The sequence below is a fragment of the Diabrotica virgifera genome, chromosome 9, assembly GCF_917563875.1.
Source record: "Diabrotica virgifera virgifera chromosome 9, PGI_DIABVI_V3a".
NCBI lineage: Eukaryota > Metazoa > Arthropoda > Insecta > Coleoptera > Chrysomelidae > Diabrotica > Diabrotica virgifera.
The window spans coordinates 7,739,679-7,764,115 of record NC_065451.1 but is presented as its reverse complement, the minus strand read 5'-3'; the positions used below and the strand labels follow the sequence as shown (position 1 = coordinate 7,764,115).

Genomic DNA, 24,437 nt, shown 5'->3' with positions numbered 1-24,437 from the left:
TCCAGCAAATTTATTAAGAAGATATAAATTATGCGTATTTATAAAGTTACATTTAATATTGTTTTAACCATGATACTATAAATAACATTTGTTATTTATAGTATCATGGTTTTAACAACTTGAATAAATTTCATATAGAATATCCGTTGATAAATAAATTATTGAATTTTAAATTTAAAAAATGATCAATAGTTGCGTAGTACAAGTAATAGAACATAGATGGCTAAAGAACGGTCGCCATTTTTAGTCCAACAAATTTATTGAGAATTATTATAAAATTATGCGTATATAAACAAACAAAATTTTTAGTTCTCAATGCTATTGAATTAATAAGATTTCACTAATTATATATTCGTACCTATGTACTTTGCTATTTTCTTCGATAATTTTTCATCTTACTTCACGTCATAATTGAACATTGGACAGTTTGACATTTTACGACTCAATGAACAAACAAGGAATAAAAGGAAAGAAGAAGACTAATGAACATAAAATTGAAGTGTAAAAATATAAAAATAATGCAGTAATTTTTCAAAATTCCATATTATTAATCAAATCTGATTTTAGATTATTTCCGTTCGTGTACAAGTTAGTTGTCCGTATTTTTAATTTATCTATATAATGGCGAATATTGCTGCTCAGAGAATTAAACGAGAATTCAAAGAAGTAATAAAAAGCGAAGAGGTTAGAACCTTTTATCATTTTATTCATATTTCTACCATTTTTCTACTTAATATTTATAATTTTATATAGGTCTTACAGGTTTTTATGTATTCCCATTACATACTTTGAAAGTCATCCAGCTCTAGGATGTTTATGATTTACTTGAGGGTAGGGGGTAACATAATGTCTATGTAATTTAAAAGATGTGAAAATATATAGTTCATAACTGTTTCTCATGGTCTTTCGGTGATTCTGGAAGTAATTTTACATAGTGTTCCATTTATTTGTGATCTTACATCAACTCCTTTGTCTTTCAAGTATCGAAAAGACTAATTTGACTTTTTGGTCGCTATGTGATGGGTGTATTCATGTTTAAGTAAAAGAAACTAAGAAAATGGGACGTATATTTTGTTAAAAACTACATAAGAAGCCTTTGAAACATTCCAATTCAGTGAATTAACAAATCTGGACCTCGGAGGTAAAGTACACTATGTCATTTCGAGCAACTGTGTTTTGTGTGTGTTTGCAACAAAGTTTAGAGCACTTAGGATGTTAATAAAAATCTGATATATCGCATAATTGGTTGAAAGACCATAATATTACCATATTTTAATGATAGGTAATAGTAATATAACCAGTTTGTATAATCCAATAAAATAAGTGGATTAAAGGAACTTATTCAAAACAACACCATGTTGACATAGTGTAGTTTACCTCCGAGGTCCATAAATATAGTATGATTTGATTGAACAACAACAGTTTTAGAATCGTAAAAAAGCTGTCACCTAAAATATGTTTATTGAGGAAAAAACACACTACTCTTAGCTAAATAATGTAAGAGAGTGGACAGATGTTAATAGATATATACAGTCAAACTCTCTTATTGGAATAGCCTATGTGCCAAGCCAAAGTATTCCTATAACCGGGTTATTCTAATAACCGATCATTGGTGACTCATAAACGTTTAGGGACCTCAAATTTCTATTCCTTAAACCAGTATTCTAATAAGAGGGTTCGACTGTAGTATCTAAGTTGGTACATTCGTGCATGAACAAAAATATGGAATATTCTTGTGCTGCAATTCTTAGTTCTTCCTGTGTCATAGGAACAGGCCTTCTTCTCATAATGTGACATTTTAAAGTATCATACAAATGCTCGATAAGATTTAAATCTGAGATGGGTATATGCTGGCCAGTATGTATACCTAATATTTTAGATTGAATCTTGTCAAGGTAAGCATTCACTATTCTAGCGTTCCCATGAGGATGTACGTTATCATGCATTAGCATGGATCTGTCATATTCAATATGGTTGGCAAATAGTGAAACATGATTTTCTAAAATGTTTTCAATAAACATGTAAGCTGTCATTCACCTAATCACCTCCACAAGTTCAGTATGTCCATCCCAAGCCATGCTGCTAAATAGCTTTATGCAGCCACCACCAAAACAAATGCTCTGTATCAGGTTACAACTGGCATACTATTTGACAACTCTTGTAGATAAAGTTTCGTCAATCATGCTTCCAGAACTGAATTCTGATCTCATATGTGAATATGAGAGACCACTTAAAATATTATATATATTTGTCCATTTTAATAATTTCAATGTCATCAATCTTTTTTTAGCATAGTATATACAATTCCCACTGGAAAGACTTGCATTAATTTCGCTACAGAACATTGCTTATAGTCCAAGTAATGAAGCTTAAAATAGGACAAAACCTCGCAATTTTTACAGAATGGATCGATTTGCTTGAAAATTTGAGAATAAGTAGTGGATAGTCCAAGGATCAAAATCTATATGAGGCCAAAAGGCGCTTTTACCATGGGGGTGGTTGCCATCCCATCTCGGGGGTGGAAATTTTTTATTTCATTTTGACCGCAAAAGTTGGTAAAAACATTCATTCTAATCAAAAAACGTTCTATACATTTTTTTGATAAAATTAATAGTTTTCGATTTATTCGCTATCAAAAGTGTTAGTTTTATATCGAAAAAATCAATGTTTTTAATCAGTTTTTTGCTAATAACTCAAAAAGTTTTCGTTTTATCAAAACAACTTTGCTTAACAAAAATGTACCTTTTGAAAAAATAAACAAAACAGCTTTTTTTTATTTTCTTTAAGATCAATAGTAATCGAGCTATACTTTATTATAGGTTAGCTCTTCTTCATCAAATGCTAAATATTGTAGTTTCAAACTGAAAAGACGGAAAAACTGTTCATTTTTCGAGGATCACTTGTTCAAACTAATTTAAAGCATTTAAAAATATCTATCTACAGAAATTAAAAAAAGTCTCTAGCTCAAAAATTAAGTGACTTATGAAAATGTCAGTCCCTATTTTTTTTTCAGTGAAAAAGTGATCGGAAAGTTCCCCCTAATTACCACCCTGATTAAAATTAGTCATTGACCTTATTTGGTTTTCTATATTTATGTATTATTATTAGGTTCTAGAGATTTGACCGGCTTAGAATTATTAGTTTTTAAAAAAATGGAGTTAAAAGCAAATAACGATTTTTTGTAGTTTAGTAAAAAATGCCCTTTTCTTCAGAATAGAAAGATCAGCATTAGAGATACGAAAAAATATGTAAATCTAACGGGGTTAGCAAAAATTTTTTCTATGGCAAAAACTGAGTGAGCTATTGACAATTAAAAATTGTAATAACATGCAAAACCTCCTATACCCATCCTTTTACAGTCACATTCTTTGCGACTCAGGATTTTAAAAGGATTTAATATTAATAGCCTTATATATCTTGTAGAAACCTACAAAATTCTTTTTTACCAAACTTTCTAGGATCAAAAATAAAAAGTTACGGTTAACAAATCAATATATTTTGTTGAAAAAAAAAAGAGAAATCCAATTGGAAGCTTAATAATGTAAGGAAGCTGTGTTTTTAGTCATTGGCCTTATTCATACTTCTTTATTTATGTATTAGTAATAGATTCCTGAAGTTTGACTGGCTTAGAATGATTAGTTTTTAAAAAACTGGAGTTGAAAGCGAATAACGAATTTTTTTAGTTTGGTAAAAAAATGCCATTTTCTTCAGAATAGAAATATTATCATTAGAGATACGAAAAAATGTTTAAAAATGAAATTGTAGGTTATTTCATTCCCAAGAACTTGGTTTGAAAAAAGTTTTCTAGGGCAAAAATTGAGTGAATCGTAAATGAGTGTGATATCGAAAAACATTGATTTTTTCGATATAAAACTAACACTTTCGATAGCGAATAAATCGAAAAATATTAATTGTATCAAAACAATTTATAGAACATTTTTTGCTTAAAATGAATGTTTTATCAACTTTTGCGCTCAAAATATAATAAAAAATTTCCACCCTCAAGAGGGGGTGGCAACCACCCCCATGGTAAAAGCGCCTTTCGGCGTCATATAGATTTTGATCCTTGGACTATCCATTACTTATTCTCAAATTTTCATTCAAATCGATCCATTCAGTAAAAAATTCAAGGTAAAAAGCTTCGGTTCCTGGACTATTAGACCCGTAGTAACCTATAGTTGTGAAACCTGGATAATGACGAAAGTAGATGAAGCCCAACTCCAGGCATTTGAGAGAAGGATACTGAGAAGAGTATTATGACCCAGTACAAGAGGAATGCAGCACATGAAGAAGGTATTGGATGAAGGGTATGATATTGTATGATTTGTGAAGAGTCAGAGTCAAAGACTGTCATGGCTGGGACATGTCCAGAGACAAGAAGATGCAAAAACAATAAAGAAAATATTACAATGGAACCCAAAAGAGTAAGGGCCAGGACGAGATGGTTGGATGACGTGGAAGACGACCTGAAAACCATGAATATAAGACAATAGAGGAGAAGGGCCCAAGAAAGATCTGAATGGACATAGCCAGACAGGCAATGACGCATCCAGGGTTATCATGCCAAAAGAAAAAGAAGAATATTTTGTCCATGAGTATATGTAATTAACAAGAATTTACCACACTTATCATAAAACCTTGTAGTAAAATAGCGTCTTAGAAGCAAATTATTTAAAATGAGCTTTACTCTCTGTTTTACAGAAATTATTTTGATATCTTTAATTGTTTTAGGTTGCAAAATGTGCTATTAGAGTAGAACTATTGAATGACAGTTACACTGAATTACGAGGTGAAATAGCAGGGCCTCCAGATACCCCCTATGAAGGAGGCAACTTTGTATTAGAAATTAGGGTTCCAGAAACTTATCCATTCAATCCCCCAAAGGTAAAGTAGCTTTTTAGTATATTGTACAGAGCCATTGTTTATATAGTAATAGTTGGTCAACCTAACGAGTAAATTTGTTTGATTCTACTTGAGACAGTCACCAGATGTCACCACCATATCTGTCAGGGTTGCAATGTCACGCGTAACTACGATAAATACAAAATGCATCGACACCAAGTTGGATACGACCCTATTCGTAACACACCAACTTGCATACATATTAACCTTTTAATGGCGGCTATACGAAATATTTGGAATAAACGGATAATATGTAAAAGGTCTTTTGATTTTGACATATTTTAATAGCTTTTGAAGTAAAAAAAATATTGCTGCTGTATTTTGTCTTCATCATGTTGTTCCCATTTTGGGAACGTTGGCATGTAAGGTATTATGTATTTTCTAAAAATATAATACGTAACTGTTTGAAAAAAGGTTTATTATTAGCACAAATGTCTAAAATAAGTAAAAATAAAATAAAATATAAAACAATTATTTATTAGGTGTATGAAATTGGTCGAAACATTTTATTTTTATGAAGTCGCTTTTCACACTTACTGCACTGAAGTCTAGTATTTTTAGAGCAGACAACACAACGCCCTTGGTTAATGCCTTCGGGAATGTGATTTATCCCGTCAAATTTTATGTCGCTTAGAACAGGGGCAGATGAACCTGCTTTTACAAGTGCTAGAGCAACGTTTCTGCGAAACTCAAGGTGTGTTATATTTGCATTCACATGTTGAAAAAAGCGAAAAGCTGCCACAACCGCCAAATTCAATCCATGAGCAAACAAGTTCCACCACCATTTTTTTGATCTAAGTCGGGGACGATAAGAAGCAGCTAAATGATCAAAAAGGCCAACACCATCCATTCCAATGTTATATTGTCTTATCAATATCTTATCATATTGTCTTATCAAATTTGGTTGAGTTACATCTTTTTTATGTTCAGACTTCACTCTTCTGGTGGTATTCTGAACAGGGGTTACTACAAAATGATTACTTGCGACTATTACAGAAGAATTGTCATTCCATTTGACACAAATAACATCGCCATCTGATTTGTAATCATAGGTTCCTCGATCATGTTTTTTGATGGTTGAGGATGAAACTAAAGGACATTTGTTGATCCTATTTTCTCGAATTGTACCACAAGCCCGTATACCGTTTTCTGATAAAAATTTCAGAAGGGAGTAGCTGGTAAAAAAAATTATCGAAATATATAACATGGCTGTTCTCATTTTGCAGAATTTCTAACATATTATTTACAACTCGAGTTCCTAAAAGAGTGTGAACATTTCCCGATTTTCCACAGTAAATATCAAAGTTATATGGATATCCATCATTTCCACAGAGCATCCATAGTTTGAATTCGAATCTAATTGGTTTATTTTGTATAAACATTTTAGCTGAGTGATGGCCATGATATGGAACCATTGATTCATCAATGCTTACATGTTTATGAAAAACTCCAAACTGCTGAATATTAATTTTTAATTTTTCGAAAAGTGGTAAAACTTTAGCTACTTTTGAGTGAGCTAAATTAGAGTTGTCGCAAACGTGAAGATATCTTTTTATTATTCTGAATTTTTCACGGCTTATTATTGTTTTTGCAAAGTTTGGAGCCTGCATGTCATTCGCTGTTGACCAGTAGTCATTTTCGTCGGGTAGATGATGATATCCGCTAATCAGGAGCAAGCCAATAAACTGACGAATATCTTCATCAGAAACTGTAAAATTATGAAAATTTTGATTCCTTCGAGCGTAAGTTTCGCTTTAATTACGTATAAAACTAATAATTTCTGGAGTAAAAAACAAAGAGAAAATTTCAAACTCCGTTTTACCCATATGCTCGGCTCCTACTTTAGGTGGATCTTGGGCTTCTTGCTGGATTGCCACTTTTTCAGATTTCCTCCATTTTTGTAATGCTTGACTTCCAACTGATTCTTCTTCGTCATCTGATTCGGCATCACCATCATGAATTTCTACCTCTCCAGGAACCTCTATTGGCATGTCAACCACGTCCAAAATCTGGTCCTCAGGAGTGTCCTTGTCTTTATCAATAATATCTCGGTCTCCTGAAGTGGGAGGAAGTATTACAACATCAATGTTAGAGGATATTGAGGTTTCCACATCTTCCAAAGTATCCCGTACACATGTGTTCTTCTTGAACAGCTCTGATCGACTGTTTGTTATTCCTAAATTCCTATTATCACTTGAAAGGCGAATGCACTAATCGTTATTGCCCTTGAAAATTTACGAGCTAACAGAAACGACATTATAATTTATTAGGGTATATTAGGTACTCAATGATGCCAACGTTCCCATTTTGGGACATGGCGAATTCCGACAATTTTTTTCAAAAAGTAATGAAAGAATTCAAGCGCAGTATAAACTATTTACTAAGGTAGTCAATTGGCTACCTTACTTGAAATAATAATAGCAATAGAATAGTTTTTGCTGACTTGATGACAAAAACCGTAAAACGAATCAAAAAATTGAATTTTTGTGCTTTTTACTTTTTTTGAGAAAATGAACCCAAATCTAAGTAAAATTTTTTGATAAACTAGCAAGCCCCTTACCTTTATAAAACATTATGTAGTGCGATTTACAAAAATAATTTCATAAACAATCCTAAAAAAATGTTTTAATAGGTGTTCCCAAAATGGGAACGTTGGCAGTTAAAAGGTTAAGAAAAATAAATATATGGAAGAATATAATTTAGAAATTGAAATAATGGTGTCATGCTATTATGTGTATAATGTATAGTAGCATGACATCATTAATTCAATTTCCAAATATATTCTTCCATATATTTATTTTTCTTAATATGCATTTGAGTTGGTCTATGCATTTCGGATTTATCCTAGTTGCGCCTGACATTGCAACATTGGCAGAAATGGTGGTGACCTCTGGTGACTGTCTCAATTAGAATCAAACAAATTTACTCGTTAGGTTGACCAACTATTACTATATAAACAATGGTACAACTTCAAATAGAATTGTCTATATCTTTGTTTCTTTTTAGGTTAGGTTTATTACACGAATATGGCATCCAAATATATCCTCCGTTACAGGAGCTATATGTTTAGATATTTTAAAAGACCAATGGTAAGTGCATATAAATTGAATTAAATATAATATCATTATCGACACATTTTAAGTCAATTGCAAGACATATGCTTCCCCTGTTTGTATCCAGATTGCATGTCCTGTGCAGTGTGGATCCAATTTTTCATCATCTTTCGCAGATTATCTTGCCACTGTGTAGGAGGTCTTCCTCTGTTTCGTTTATCTGTTTTTGGTCTCCATTCAGTTAACTTGCCTATACTGCAACCTCTCTCCACAACATCTGTAATCATTGTTTGTGATCTTGTCTTTTATTGTTACTCCTATAATTGAACGCTCCATTCTTCTTTGTGCTACTCTTAGTTTTGAAGCATTGTTTTTTGTTAGGGACTGTGTTTATGCACCGTAGGTCATTACTGACAGAACACAATGGTTGACTTTCTGCTTTAGATTAATCAACATGTTACTGTCCTTAAATATGTTATTTTATTTTATTTAGCGTATGGCTTAAGTATATCACAGAATATATTTAGATTTATGCATTATACAATGCATCACAAACAGATGTCCAATCCTTTTATATATTCGATTGACCCTTCGGTTGCCATTACAAAGTCTATAGGGTCGCCTGTGTATGCTCTGCGTGGGCAGTCCTGAACAATGTGACTGATCGTCTGTCTTGCAGCACCGCAGTCACAAGAAGGCGAGGGGAGTTTACCCCATCTGTGGAGGGAGTCGGCGCATCTTCCACAGTTTGTTCGAATTCGATTAAGGGCTGCCCAAATCTTATGGGGACGTTCAAATTCGCCAGGTTTCCCTATGATGTCCGGTAGACTATGGTAATGCGGATCTGTCCTACTTTCCCAATCTTCTCTCCATCGGGTATTTAAGTCAAAGTTGGATTGCTGCAGCGCTTGAGCAGATTGTAGAGGGGGTAACCTGGATCGGAGACGGTTTCCAAGAATATCGGGGATGTCGTTGTGGACTAGAAGCTGGCGACTGTCAATTATTTTATTATATTCTTTAACCAATGCATGTTCGCGGCGTAGGTTGGGTGGTGCTATATTACTAGGGTAGGTAGCCACATTGTAGGGGTGCGCTTAATTGTGCCTGTTATCATACGCATAGTACGGTTTAGTTGGGTGTCGACCAGGTGGGTATGCCTGCTATTTAGCCACACTGGAGCACAGTATTCTGCCACCGGATATATCAGGCCAAGAGCAGAGGATCTTAATGTTGATGCTGTGGACCCCCATGTAGTGCCGCAGAGTTTCTGTATTATATTGTTGAGTGTTTTCAATTTTGCTGCTGTTTTCGTCAGGTGTTCTCTGAATGTGAGCGTTCTGTCTAGAGTAACCCCAAGGTATTTCGGGTATTTTAACGTGTTTTAACAGCTTGTTATTAAAATACACTCGCAATTCTCTGTTTGCCAACTTGTTGTTTAGATGAAAAGCTGATACTTCAGTTTTTGTAGTACTTGGCTGTAGTCTCCATTTCTTAAGGTATTCGCTGAGGATGGATAAGTCATTCGTGAGAGTGATTTCTGTAGTTTCTAAAGATTGGTGGCTTGTTGCAAGGGTCCAGTCGTCAGCATATCCAAACTTCCGAGATTCGGTTTCAGGCATGTCAGCAATATAGAGGCTGAAAAGTAAAGGGGCAAGGACAGAACCCTGTGGAAGACCATTGTTAAGTTTCATCTGTCTACTCGTCTCCTTAATATGTTATTAAGAGCTTCATATGCTGTCCATACATGTGCTATTTTCCTTTATTTTCCTTTTAAGAAGTAAATATGCTTCTCTTCAAAAGTTTCATCCATGGCTTCATCATGTGTTGCAAAACATTGTCTTCAAAGCTATTTTTATTTTATTAGCTATTTTTATTAGTTATTTTTATTTGCGTTTAAGAAGAAAAATAGTCATAAGGTGTTAAATCTGGCGAATATAGTGGATGATCAATAAATTCATACCACAATTGGTGTAATTTTCACTGTGTAACATCCTCTTTTTGTGTGAATGTGTTGTCTTGATAGAAGTGAATTATTTTACAAGACAAAGCAAGATGTTTTTCTCATATCAGTAAAAAACAGTATAATGAAGCTTCATAGTAAACTCCAGTTATTTCTGCACCTTTTGTTAAGTAATCTATGTGAATAATATACATATTCCCATGTGAAAAATAGACTTGTCAGATCTTTTATTAATTCTTTTTTAACTTTATTTTGCAACATTTTTCATATTCTTATTTATACAGGGTGTTTGGTACAGAATGGGCCATAGCTTAACCTTACATTCCTGATCTTAAAATTGGTCGATTTAAGCTAACTTACCTTAGTACGAAAGTTGATAATAACTGAAATACAGGGTGTCAAAGTTAAACTTTTTATTTATTTATTCTTAAATATTTCCTGACAGTCATGGGATAACAACACGAAATTTGGTAAGCGGGAGTTTTTTGAGATGAAAAATCTAAATTCGCCACCAAAAAATGATGTATTACCCAGAGGGCGCCACATACATCTTTCAGCGTTGATTTAATACGTTCAGTTTTTTTTATCCCCTACTCTACATACTTTTTGAATCAAAACTTTTATTCTCTTAATATTTATACTTAAAAAAGATATACTGCATTCATCTTGCTAAACTCAACTGTGTTCGATATAAACGCATTTTAAATCTGCGATACAACATAATTTTTTGCATATAATTCATTGTATCGCAAATTCCATTTAAAGAAATTTGCGATACATTTTTGTAATTTTTTATGGTTTTAAGCTCTTTTTCGGGTGTAACTACAATGATATTATGCAAAAAATTATGTTGCCTCGCATATTTAAAATGCGTTTTTCTCGAAAACGGTTGAGTTTAGCGAGATGAATCTAGTATACCTTTTTAGGTAAAAATATTAAGAGAATAAAAGTTTTGATTCAAAATGTATATAGAGTGAGTAATAAAAAAAATTAAACCTGTTAAATGAGCGCTGAAAGGCGTATGTGGCGCCCTCTGGATGATACATCATTTTTGGTGGCGAATTTAGATTTCTTGTCCAAAAAAATCCCCACTTACCAAATTTCGTGTTATTATCCCATACCTGTTGGGAAATATTCCAAGAATAAATAAAATAAAAGTTTAACTTTGACACCCTGTATTTCGGTTATTATCAACTTTCGTACTAATAGTCCATGTGTTTTGTACAGCAGTGTACAAACTACAGGGCTATAAAACTGCTTAGCCACACCATGAAAATATGGGAGAGAGTAATTGATAGACGGATACGTAAAGAGACCGACATATCCGAGAATCAATTTGGCTTTATGCAGGGCAGATCAACAACAGACGCAATTTTCATTATAAGGCAGTTGATGGAAAAATACAGGAGTAAAGAAACAAACGCTCATATGGTATTCATTGATCTTGAGAAGGCATGTGATAGAGTTCCTCGAGAGATTCTGTGGTGGGCACTCAATAATAAAGGAGTCCTTGGTGCATATGTAAAGATTGTGAGGGATATGTATGAGGGAGTAACGACTAGTGTTAGGACAGGTGTGGGAGAGACTGATAAATTTCATGTGAAAGTAGGATTGCACCAAGGCTCTGTGCTTAGTCCGTATTTATTCTCATTAGTTTTGGACCAGATAACAGCGAAACTACAGGGTAACATTCCATGGTGCTTAATGTATGCTGATGATGTCGTGTTAGTAGGAAATAGTGAAAGAGACTTAGAACAAAAACTGGAACAGTGGACACGAGCTCTGGAGGAAAAAGGTTTAAAACTTAGTAGGACAAAGACAGAGTATTTGGAATGTTCATTTAAAGATGGAGTTACTACAAATAAAATGGTATCTTTGGATGGCGAACTGATTGTAAAAAGCAATAGTTTTAAGTACCTGGGATCGGTATTACAGAGTAATGGAGAAATAGATGGAGATGCATGCACTAGAATTAGGGCTGGATGGATGAAGTGGAAGGAAGCGAGTGGTGTGTTGTGTGACAAAAAAGTTCCAATGAAGCTGAAAGGAAAATTCTATCATACAGCCATAAGACCGGATATGATGTACGGAACTGAATGTTGGGCCGTGAAAAAGAAAGAAGAACAACGAATGCATGTGGCGGAGATGAGAATGCTTAGATGGATGAGTGGAGTGACAAGAAAGGATAGAATTAAAAATGAGTATATTAGGGGAAGTCTAAGTGTGGCACCAATTGATGCCAAAATGAGAGAGCATAGGTTGAGATGGTTTGGTCATGTTCAACGTCGAGACGTTAATCATTCAATACGAAGAATAGCTGAAGTGCAGATTCCTGGAGGGAGTAGGAGAGGAAGACCAAAGAAGACGTGGGGGGAGACGATTAGGCAGGACATGTTGGTAAAGGGGATTAATATTGATATGACCCAAGATAGAATTGTGTGGAGAAATGCAATTAGGGAAGCCGACCCCGCATAGGGAAAAGGCAACGAGAATGATGATGAGTCCATGTGGTGAGACCACTCCCGTCTGAAGAAATTTCTGATTCGGTTTCTTTGTGGATTCCTATTCAAAAATGTCCCCTTTAAACAAATCTGAAGGGTACCGGGCGGAATTTTTGGGCAGAAATTGTTTAAACAATTTTTTTAAACAAATACAAAAGATCACTTTTTTTGCCCCGGAACATATATTTTTAAGTTTTGTGGGTAATTCTAAACAATAAAGGTATCTTGTATAAATTTTCTCAAAAATTGATAGTTTTCGAGTTATAGGCGATTCAAAATCTGAAAAATATTTAAATTAGTATTTTTGAGGTTGCCAGATACTTAAATTGAAGAATAAACATTCAGCTTCAAGATTCTGAAGAGTGGTTGCGTCTAACCTTAATTTATACCGTTCTTTTTTAATTGTTAAATATGCGTGTTTATCCGATTTTTTTGCCGGTGCGGCGAGCTCTATTTCAAAAATCTCCTATTTTCCTCCGAAAAATATTGTTTCTATATTCTTTAGAATATTCTAAATAAAATAAGTTTCTTGACATTTTTCTCAAAAATTAATAGTTTTAAAGTTATAAGCGATTTTAAATCCGAAAAATGCCAAAAAACGCATTTTTGGATTTTAAATCGTTTATAACTTTAAAACTGTTAACTTTTGAGAAAAATGTCAAGAAACTTATTTTATTTAGAATATTCTAAAGAATATAGAAACAATATTTTTCTGAGGAAAATAGGAGATTTTTGAAATAGAGCTCGCCGCACCAGCAAAAAAAGCGGATAAACACGCATATTTAACAATTAAAAAACAACGGTATAAGTTAAGGTTAGACGCAACCACTCTTCAGAATTTTGAAGCTGAATGCCTAAACTTCAATTTAAGTATCTGGCAACCTCAAAAATACTAATTTAAATATGAGTTTTTAGGCCTCGAAAATGCGTATTTTCGCATTCTTCAGATTTTGAATCGCTTATAACTTGAAAACTATCAATTTTTGAGAAAATTTACAAGATACCTTTATTGTTTAGAATTACCCACAAAACTTAAAAATGTATGTTCCGGAGCAAAAAAACGTGATCTTTTGTATTTGTTTAAAAAAATTGTTTAAACAATTTCTGCCCAAAAATTTCGCCCGGCACCCTTCAGATTTGTTTAAAGGGGACATTTTTGAATAGGAATCCACAAAGAAACCGAATCAGAAATTTTTCCAGGCGGGAGCGGTCTCACCACATGGACTATAAGATAAGTTAGCTTAAATCGACCTATTACCTCAGAAATCTAAGGTTAAGCTATGGCCCATTCTTTACCAAACACCCTGTATATTTTTTATATTATTTCATATTTGTTAGAATTTTTTTCTTTTCAAATATATAAATATAAATAATCTTAAAATATAAATAGTTCTCCTTCTTTTAGACTTGCCATAGAATGGCCAAACATACTATTTTTTAATTTTGTTGATTGCAATTATTTTAAATTAAAAAATAGTGTAGGTACTCTTAATCACTAATCATTATCGGTTTTGTTTGTATTGAGGTTGCTAGGTCATGCAGTGATTACAAATCTTTAGGGTTATAAATGTTATTTCTAATAATAGCATACAAGTATCAGGTGAATCATATCACGATATTGTGGGGACTCAATGACTGTGAACTGATTTTTGCGCGTCATGGTGGATAATTTTGAAGTTTATATTTCGGGCTTATCGCAGATGTTTCCTCAAGCGTCTTTGTAAAACCTCTAAATATTAATATTTATCAACTGTCTGATCTTTTCGTATTCATTTCATGTAAACTGCATCGTGTATATCGAAGAAAACAATCAACATTTTGAAGTCGCCCGGGGTAGTGGTCATCTCCAACATCCTCCCTTCCTCCAAAAAATGTTTGACCACTCAAAAACTCTGGCACAGGATACGCAATCGTCCCCATATAGTTCAGAGAACTAAGGAAAAAAATATCCTGTTGACGACACAACCCCCTCCAGGCCGAAACCAAATTTTTTGAGTAGTATGGACATCTATAATAATAACCTGTACAGGGTGGTGAATCGTAAAACGGGCCATCGGAAACTCAATGTAAAATTCTAAATTGTTGAATTTCTGCTTCCCCAATTATTTTACATCAAGAGTCATGAAAACTTATTTGTAGAGGATTGAAATATGTATTAAAAACAAAAGTTACAATTGTTCTACGATGTAAACACATTCCAAAATTTTGAAAAATATGATGTATTTACCGCAGTAGGTATGTGTGGGCATGTTAGACCACACGTTATTATTTAACTGACAGTGCGTACACTATTCACTGAAGAAAATATCTTTATTATTAATAAATTCTCCTTAAGAGGAAACAGTAGCGATCAACAGGTAGCGAAAACGCGTTCCAAGATTGCGGCTGTAATTTTGAATATTTTTTCGAGATATTTGGCACACGTATTCTTAATATAATAAAGAATGGCGGTACAGAGCCCAATTTGAAAAATATATTAATATGTGGAAATTACTCTGTAATTAAATACAATATTAAAAAAACGAGCCTATACTGCCATTAAGAAGAACAAAAAAATACACTTTCTTCAAATAAACTTTTTTATCCGATGCCTAGATTTTGTGTAATTTCGGAACTACTAATATTTTTTATTTCATTAGTAGTTCCAAAATGACACAAAATCTAGGCATCGGATAAAAAAGTTTATTTGAAGAAAGTGTATTTTTTTGTTCTTCTTACTGGCGGTACTGGCTAGTTTTTTTAATATTGTATTTAATTACAGAGTTATTTCCACATATTAATATATTTTTCAAATTGGGCTCTGCACCGCCATATTTTATTATATTACGAATACGTGTGCCAAATATCTCGAAAAAAATATTCAAAATCATAGCCGCAATCTTGGAACGCGTTTTGGCTACCTGTTGATCGCTACTGTATCACCTTAACTGAGGGTATCTTATCAACTTTATTGTGTTTTAAACAATAAATGATAAAATAAAAATAAAACATTGACAGTTCAAATTGTTAATATAATAACTTCATTGTCACCAAATGCAACCTAACCCGTTGTCCTAGGTGAACGACAAACGCGACAACGCGACGCGACGCGAAAATATCAAGTAATGGTTGTATTTGTGTATGGCCTACGTTTTCGGGTTAATCAGTCTACGACAAGACGCGACGAAGTGCGAACTTGTTTTGTTCGCGACGAGACACGACGCACGTAATGTGACATATCTTAAAGTCAGTAACAGCATCTCTTCAATAGAAATTGGTTTTTGAAACTTACTTATTGACAGTTGAAACTGGGTTTAACAGCTGCAATAATATACAATCGAAAGTATACTCTTTAAACCAACGTGGATGATTTCTTAATTTCGAATATAAATGATGAAATTCTCCAAAATTTTGCTCTAAATATTTATATGGTGTTTGTTGTCTTTCATCTTCATTTATGAAATTTTTTTAAAACTAAGTATTTAGAATATGAATTTTCTAGTAATACTGCCGTATACTCCCCATACTGAAGAATAGGGAGGAATTGACATCGTCACGTTTGTCCTAGGTTGAGCGATGGAAGGCGACGCGATGCGAGGCTACATAAGCCACACGTCGCGTGAAGTACTGGTCGCATCGTATCGCATCGCATCGCAGCGCGTCGCGTCGTTTTCCGTCGCTCACCTAGGACAACGGGTTATACACATTATTGTACTGTGTGTGGCCTAACTTTGACGTATTACTCTGAAAATTGTATTATATTTTTACAAAATTTTTAATAATTATTGTTCGTAGAACAATTTTAACAGTTGTTTTCAATACTGATTTCAATCCTCTACAAATAGTTTCTTATGACTTTTGATGTAAAATAATTAGGGAAGCAGGAATTCAACAGTTTAGAATTTTACATTGAGTTTCCTATGGCCCGTATTCCAATTCACCACCCGGTATGTTTCCTGCAGCCGATTTTGATGATATACATAGTTATAAACAAATGAAGATCAAAAACCCTAAATTTTCGCTTTTTTCGTGTATTACCAAAAAGTTAAACATTTTAAACAAATTTGAGAGTAAGAAACTCATAAATCGTATAAAAAACTTCAATATGGCATTCGCTGAATATGTATATTCTTATTGGTTGTTTAGAAAATTGCAAAATAAATCATAAATTTTGAGTTTTTATAAATATTCATAACTTATGTAAAAATTAACTAACTTAGAACCTTCTTATTGCACGGAATGCTGAGACTTCTGGTGCTTAAATCATACCCTAAATTTCAAAGCAATTGGTCAAATTAGTCCTGTCGCCAGGGGGAGTACAACTGCCTCCTTAATTCAGATGGACTTACCTAAGTTTTTTTTATGTATTTTGACCCGTAGAGCACGAATTTTTTGGGTAACAGTCGATCCGCATGTCGATAAGATTGTTATAAACAAAGAACTTGAGGAATCACATAACAGCGATTCTTCGCAAAACAAAACATTTTTTTGTATTTTTTGGGCGATTCTCAGCAAAAAATGATCTTACAAATTTTTTCGTAGGATGCATAGGTATCGAGATAAACGCGGTTGAACTTTCAAAAAAACGAAAAAGTGCAATTTTTGAACCCGAGTATCTTTTGATTAAAAAATAAAATAGCAATTCTGCTTACTGCATTTGAAAGTTCAAGTCAAATTATATCGGTTTTGATTATTCGCATTGCTAAAAATTAAGTTTTTATTTGTTAAACAAAGCCATAAACACATAGTGTTTCCCGTGCCCAATGCATGCGTTTTAATGTACGTAATATACGTAGAAATTGTATGTATGCGCGCCTACTCGTTCTATTTCAAATGAAAAATGCATTGAAAACATTATTCAATCACTATGTGTTTATAGCTTTGTTTAACAATAAAAAAATTAATTTTTAGCAATGAAAGTATTCCAAACCGATAGAATTTGACATGAACTTTCAAATGCGATAAGCAGAATTGCTATTTTATTTTTCAATCAAAAGTTATTCGGGTTCAAAAATTGCAATTTTTCGATTTTTTGAAAGTTCAACCGCGTTTATGTCGAAAACTATGTATCCTACGAAAAAACTTGTAAAAACATTTTTTGCTTAGAATGACCCAAACAATACAAAAAAAGTTTTGTTTTGCAAAAAATCGCTGTTATGTGATTCCTCAAGTTCTTTGTTTATAACAATCTTATCGACATCCGGATCGACTGTTACCCAAAAAATTCGTGTTCTACGGGTCAAAATACATAAAAAAAACTTAAGTAAGTCCATCTGAATTAAGGAGGCCGTTGTACCCCCACTGGCGACAGGACTAAATACTTAAAAAGTTATTTAATTTGTTTTTCCCAAATTATTTTTTTTTGCAACACTATAAGTCAGAAAATGATGAAGTTACAGTAATACTTTGGATAGTTTATGAAAGAAGAAGATTTACACTATTAATTTAATTTAAAAAAAATGACAAAAAATAATTCTAAATATTGCAAAATTATTTTGCAAAAACATGTGAATTAAAAAAGGGGGGGCTAACTTCGTCCCCAATTGTCCTAGGACACTTGTTTTTCTTTCTAAATGTTTATAAAAATTCAGTTTTTCTAAATATGAAAAAATAATTTTTCTGCGGGTGACGATTAAAAAGTTATTCTAATTGTTTATAAGTAAGCAAAAAATCGACATGTTTTTGCAAAATAATTTTACTCTGTTTAAAATTACTTTTTGTCATTTTTTTAATTAAGTTAATAGTATAAATGTTCTTCTTTCATAAACTGCTCGAAGTATTACTACAACCTCATAATTTTTTGACATATAGTGTTGCAAAAAAAATGAATTTGGGATAAACAAATTAAATAACTTTTAAACTATTTGACCAATTGCTTTGAAATTTAAAATATAATTTAAGCACATGAAGTCTCAGCATTCCGTGTAATAATAAGGTTCTAACCCAATTTTTACGTAAGTTATGAACATTTATAAAATCTCAAAATTTATGACTTATTTTGCAATTTTATAAGCAACAAATAAGGATAGACTTATTCAGCGAACGCCATATTGAAGTTTTTTTATGATTTATGAGTTTCTTATTCTCAAATTTGTTTGGGATGCTTCACTTTTACCATTTTTTGATCTTCATTTGTTTATAACTATGTGTATCATCAAAATCGCCTGCAGGATACATACAGGTTATTAATATAGATGTTCATACTACTCAAAAAAAAGAATGTGTGTGTACTATGTACGCACGTAAGAAGATATTCTTCTATTATATAATAGGTAATTTAAACGAAGTAAATATACTTAAAAAGGTTATTTGTATTTTATTTAAAAATCAAACTAACTTTCTTATCTACCACTTTCAAAAAAATTTTATTAAAACAACCAAAAATAAAAAAAAATATGAATCGGGCGGGAATTGAACCAGCAACCTTCCAATCTCAGTGCTAACGCATTTCTAATTACTCCATCGAGGCACTTGAAATAAACATGTAAGTTTCGGATATAATTACACAACACGGCGACATATAGTGTAAAAATGTTATGCTTACATAATATTTTATTAATCCAAAAACACAATAAGAATTATAATAAATAATACATTTCCTAAAACCACTAATATATTCTTTTAATGACTTATTTGCACGGTTACAGATACATATTATACATACCTATCTTGAAAGATTAGCAATGAACTACATACTGGCAGTGTGCGCAGGCGCGCGGTAAATGTACAATTTTACCCTCAATCGATTCGTCGCTAAAGAAGAATATCTTCAAAAATTTGGTTTCGGCCTGGAAGGGGATGTGTCACGGGAAAAATTTTATTTCTCTGGACTAATAAACCCACTGTAGTTTCATAGCTTTACAACACGGATTTACAGAGTTTTGCCAAAAATTTTAAATCCACTTTTTGCTAATGTTTTTATTAATCATTTTTTCAGCAAATTGAGCAATTTTCTATTATTATTATCCCGGTTATTTATAGCGTTCCGGTTTCCAGTTTCCAGCTTCGTCGGTCGTTCCATTCGCCATGATTGTTTCGGCCTTCCTCTCTTCCTTCTTTCCCTTGGCGTCCATTTTAGAATGTGTTTTGGCAGTCTGTCGTCGTCCATTCTTTCATGGCCATACCAGATCAGTTGCCTCCTTTGAATTTCGTCTATAATGGTTGACTTGACTCCCATTATATTTCTGATTTGGTCATTTTGTATTCTTTCAAGCCATGATTTTCTAGCCGATCTTCTCCAGCAAAAATTGCTAGTAGCAATTTTCTCATCTTCTCTATTTGACGTGTACTGTTGCAGATATGTTTTTCCGTTTAATAAGGGTTTTGTTGGGATTTGCTATTTAATATTTGAATGCAAACGTTGATAGTCTCTTTTGGACTGCTGCTATTTTTTTACATGTTTCAACGTGAGCAATTTTCTCACCTTCGTTATTTGATTTGAATCGTTGCAGATATTTTATATTTTTGAGTTTTATGAAGTTTTTGTTGCGATATATTATTTAATATTTGAGTACAAACGTTGATATTCTGTTTAGGGCTGCTGCTATGACCTTACGCACCGTTTTGTTGTCTTTACAAGCTCTACTATCTGCCGCCGAACCGGACGATCCTCAAGATGCTGTAGTCGCTAGGCAATATAAGGAGAATCTCGAAATGTTTACTTTAACAGCAAAACATTGGACACATGCTTATGCGGGAGGTAATTCATATTTTTTATTTTTGTAGAATTGCGAGTAGTTAGATTGTTGTCATATTGCATTGACCCGGCCAGTCAGCCAAGAAACGCAATAGCGCCCAATACTTCACAAGGGGGGATGGAACTACAGAGAGAAAGAGAGAGATTGGTGTCATGCAAAAGAAAGCTAAACTAAAACACATAAAAGACATATACAAAGTATATTATAAATCATGACATAACAAAAGAAGAATTACAAATACAGAAAATAAGTCTTCAACAAAGAAATAAAAAAGGGTAAAGTGTTAAAGTAAAATATTATAATAAATTGATAAATAGATGGATAAATACAGTACCAGCTAGAAGAACCCCAGGGAAGCACAAAAAGCTAACAGAAGATGAAAACACACAAATAAAAACACAAATAATGACTGACATGCCAAAGAAAAAGGAATTGAGCAAGATAAACACGAAATAGACACAAAAAGGGACATATTTGGCTAGCCCAAAAGGATTATTTGGGCGAGACTGAAGGCAAGTTACTATCACATAATAGTAGTAAATGTATATGCTACTACAAATAAAAACGAAGAAGAAAAGAAGGCGAATTTTAAGAATACCGCATAATAGGATTAATAATAAATATAGAAGAGATATTGAAAAAATAATCGGAGACCTTTATACTAAAATAGGCAATGATAATACACTACATGAACAAGTGATGAGAAAGGAAATAGGGGACAGAAACGACAATGGAAATCGATTAATCGAAATTTGCGAACAAAATGAACTTGTAATAGGTGGAAGGTTATTTAAACATAAGCAGATACTTACGGAAACATTTAAATCACCAGGACGGAGGTACAAGAATCACATAGGGCACATAAAAATTGAATATAAATGCAGAAGCTGGTTGCAAGATGTCAGGAGCTTAAGAGGTGCTGATGTGGGGTCAGACCACGTGCTAGTCAGAGCGAAACTAAGAATGAAATTATCCATAGATAAAAACCAACAAAAGAAACAAGTACAACGTCGATGCCCTAAAACAAGAAAGTGTAAGAAGTAAATTCATTGAGAAACTCGCAATTAACCAAACTGAATTACAACAGACTGGAAAGTCAGTTCAAGAAACATGGAGGTATTTTAAAGATACATCAACAATCGGGTTGAAAAGAAGATAAAATAAAAAATGGATAACTAAAGATACTCTACAACGAATAGAAGAAAAAAAACATAAAAAGAAATCCGACAAAGGGAAGGACCGGAAGAAAAAATGGCACTTGTAAGGACATACAAGGTAAAAAAGACAAGCAGAATTTAAAAAACAAGCCAGAAAAGATAAAAGAAACTATATAAATGATATAATAAATATATCAGAGAAAGCAGCGCAAGAAAACGACTTACGAGCACAATACAAAATCATACGAAATCTAACAGAAAATGCACAAAGAAATATACGAGAAGTAAAGGATAAACAACGAAACAATCAAAACTGAGAAAGAAATAATACAGAGATGAAAGAAATATCTCCAAGAAATATATGTATGCTAAACACGTAATAACACAAGTCGGGAGATGAAATAAAATCATCAGAGCTAAAAGTTAATATTGGAGAAACACACTAAAACATCTAAACAATACCAAAGCCGCTGGAATCGATAATATGCCCATTGACTTAATAGGTCTTGGGCCCACATATAAAATTATTATTTATTACCACACCGTTGAAACTTTTTGTACTTGTTATTTGGGTGGAGTCGGACAAATTTGGAGCTTAGCGCATTATGGTAGTGGGGCGTTTGTCTGTCAAGCGGTGACGAAGTTGTCAATTTTGTGCAAGAAAAAAATTTATAACCACATTGGTCATTTTATTTTAATCAATGGTTTTCATCATATAAACAGCGAAAACAATTTTGTTGGACAAAAATAGTGGGGCATATGACGCGTCGGACACGCTAAATATGTCAAATTTATGAAAAAAATAAATTTATTACCACATGGATAATTTTAACTGAATCTACCATAAAACCTTTTTACAATAATGTGGTAATCTTATCGGACAATTTTCACGGGGCATATGCGCAGTCGGATGCGCCGAAGATGTCAATTTCCTGAAATGTTTTTATTTACAACCATTTTTCCGACAAAAATAGGAGGTTATAAGTAATTATATTCTAAATCAAAAAATCTAATTGTCGGACAACAATATTGGGGCAAATCGACAGTGGGACAAAAAATTTAATTTTTATTAGTAAACTATACTTTTAAACTATGCTTTGTTCGTGCAAGCCCTTATCTTCACAACCATTTTTCCGACAAAAGTAGTAGGTTACAAGTAATTATATTTTTAAACAAAAAATGTAATTGTCTGACAAAAATGTTGGTGCAAACCAACAGAAAACTTAATTCTTTTAGGCTATCGACGAGGAGCTATTGTAAAAAAAATTTAAAGCAGTTTTTCTCGGTTACTTTTGAATCGATTTAGCTAAAAATTGGTACACACAATAAGTACAATATTTAAAAGGGCATGACGTAGACCTGTACCCAAAATTTTCCAAAAAAAGTTTCCAACAAGAGGGAAAATTTTGGAAAAATTGTGATCTAATAATTTGTGTACATACACCTTGAACAATGACAAACATCGTTCTGTAGTTTTTTTCTCGAATTAAAAAAAATCCGACAAAAATAGGAGGTTATATGTAATTATATTCTAAATCAAAAAATCTAATTGTCCGACAAAAATATTGGGGCAAATTGAAAGTCGGACAAAAAATTTAATTTTTATTAATAAACTATACTTTTAAACTATGCTGGGTTCGTGCATCCCTTATCTTCACAACCATTTTTCCGCCAAAAGTGACAATACCTCCTCGTCGATAACCTAAAAGAATTAAGTTTTCTGTTCTATAACAGAAAACTTAATTCTTTTAGGTTATCGACGAGGAGGTATTGTCAAAAAAAAATTAATACAGTTTTTCTTGGTTATTTTTGAATCGATTTAGCTAAAAATTGGTACACACACTAAGTACAACATTTAAAAAATCATGACGTAGAGCTGTATGCATTGATTAAAATAAAATGACCAATGTGGTTATAAATTTTTTTCTTGCATAAAATTGACAAATTCGTGACCGCTTGACAAACGCCCCACTGCCATAATGCGCTAAGCTCCAAATTTGTCCGACTCCACCCAAATAACAAGTACAAAAAGTTTCAACGGTGTGGTTATAAATAATAATTTTATATGTGGGCCTAAGACCTATAATAAAAGCAGATATTGAGTCATCAATAGAAATGTTACTTTTATTTGAATAAATTGGACTGACGAAGAATTACCAAAGTGTTAACCCAAAATCATATTGGAAAGATTGAAGCTGGAACTAGATAAAAAAGACGAGAAGCAACCAAGCAGGCTTCCGTGCCGAACACTCCTCCATTGACCACATTTTTTACACCCTTAGAAACAAATGAATGGAATAAAGATACAGATGTAAGTTGTATCGAATTTGAAAAGGCCTTCGACAGTGTAAATAGGGTACAGATGTGGAAAATCCTAAGATTATATGGGATACCACTAAAAATCATAAACTTTATTAAATTCTTTTTATATTTCCAGGTCCTTGTGTAATTAGCGATTGTGATGAAAAAATTAGACGACTTATAGATATGGGAATAGAAGAACACAAAGCCAGAGTGTCGTTGTCATCTTATAATTGGGATTTAGAAATGGCCACGGAACAGTTATTCAATTAGTAAATCACCTTAATTTGCGTTAATTACGGTCAGCGATAATTATTAGTTTTTAAATTTTTCAATTTATTTTCATTTTCTTTGTAATATATTCTAATTTGTCTCTGTACGTTCTTTTTATTACCCCCTTGCATGCCCTTGTAAGGGAGTACAGAAAATTTAACGCCGATTCTGTGCTGCGTTCCCATGTTGGTATCACCGACTGAGAGATCAGTAGGCTTCGTTCAAGAAAAAACCCTCTAGATTCTGCAAAAATTGTAAATGAAGGGAATTTCAAGATAACCGACCTTTGGGGAGATTGGAAGAAGAATGCACCGCCTGACACACGGAATGTCGGAATATGCCATGTATTAAAAGCAAACAGAGGGTTTCGACCAACGAAGACAAATCTGGGCAACACTGAACAGAATAAGAACAGACTAGTAGATTCTCCGACTCACTTTTCAGTTGGAGAAAAATACCCTCTCCAAATTGTGATTGTGGTGCTAGAAGACAAACGGTTCAACATCTAGTGAATGAATGCCCAATCAGATCCTACTAGACATTGCAGTTGCTGTATCCAGCAATCCAGCGCTTTTTTACATGCTGGATCCAGCAGCGCGTATCCGCAAACGTGT

The 24,437-nt window shown here is 33.1% G+C and overlaps 2 protein-coding genes across 3 annotated transcripts in view; one reads left to right on the top strand and one right to left on the bottom strand.

Annotated features, from left to right (window-relative positions):
* Positions 1–24,437, bottom strand: part of LOC114325598 (sialin) — a 110,178-nt gene that overhangs the window by 73,104 nt on the left and 12,637 nt on the right. The window lies entirely within an intron of this gene.
* LOC114325620 (ubiquitin-conjugating enzyme E2-22 kDa) lies at positions 329–23,927 on the top strand. Of its 2 annotated transcripts, XM_028273726.2 has the most exons (6): positions 347–501; positions 568–684; positions 4,732–4,884; positions 7,909–7,991; positions 19,931–20,094; positions 23,687–23,927. In XM_028273726.2, the coding sequence occupies exons 2-6, from the start codon at positions 622–624 to the stop codon at positions 23,821–23,823; spliced, it is 600 nt and encodes a 199-aa protein (XP_028129527.1). In that variant the 5' UTR covers positions 347–501; positions 568–621; the 3' UTR covers positions 23,824–23,927. The 2 variants fall into 2 exon arrangements, with proteins under 2 accessions (XP_028129526.1, XP_028129527.1); XM_028273725.2 differs by having other exon boundaries at positions 329–684.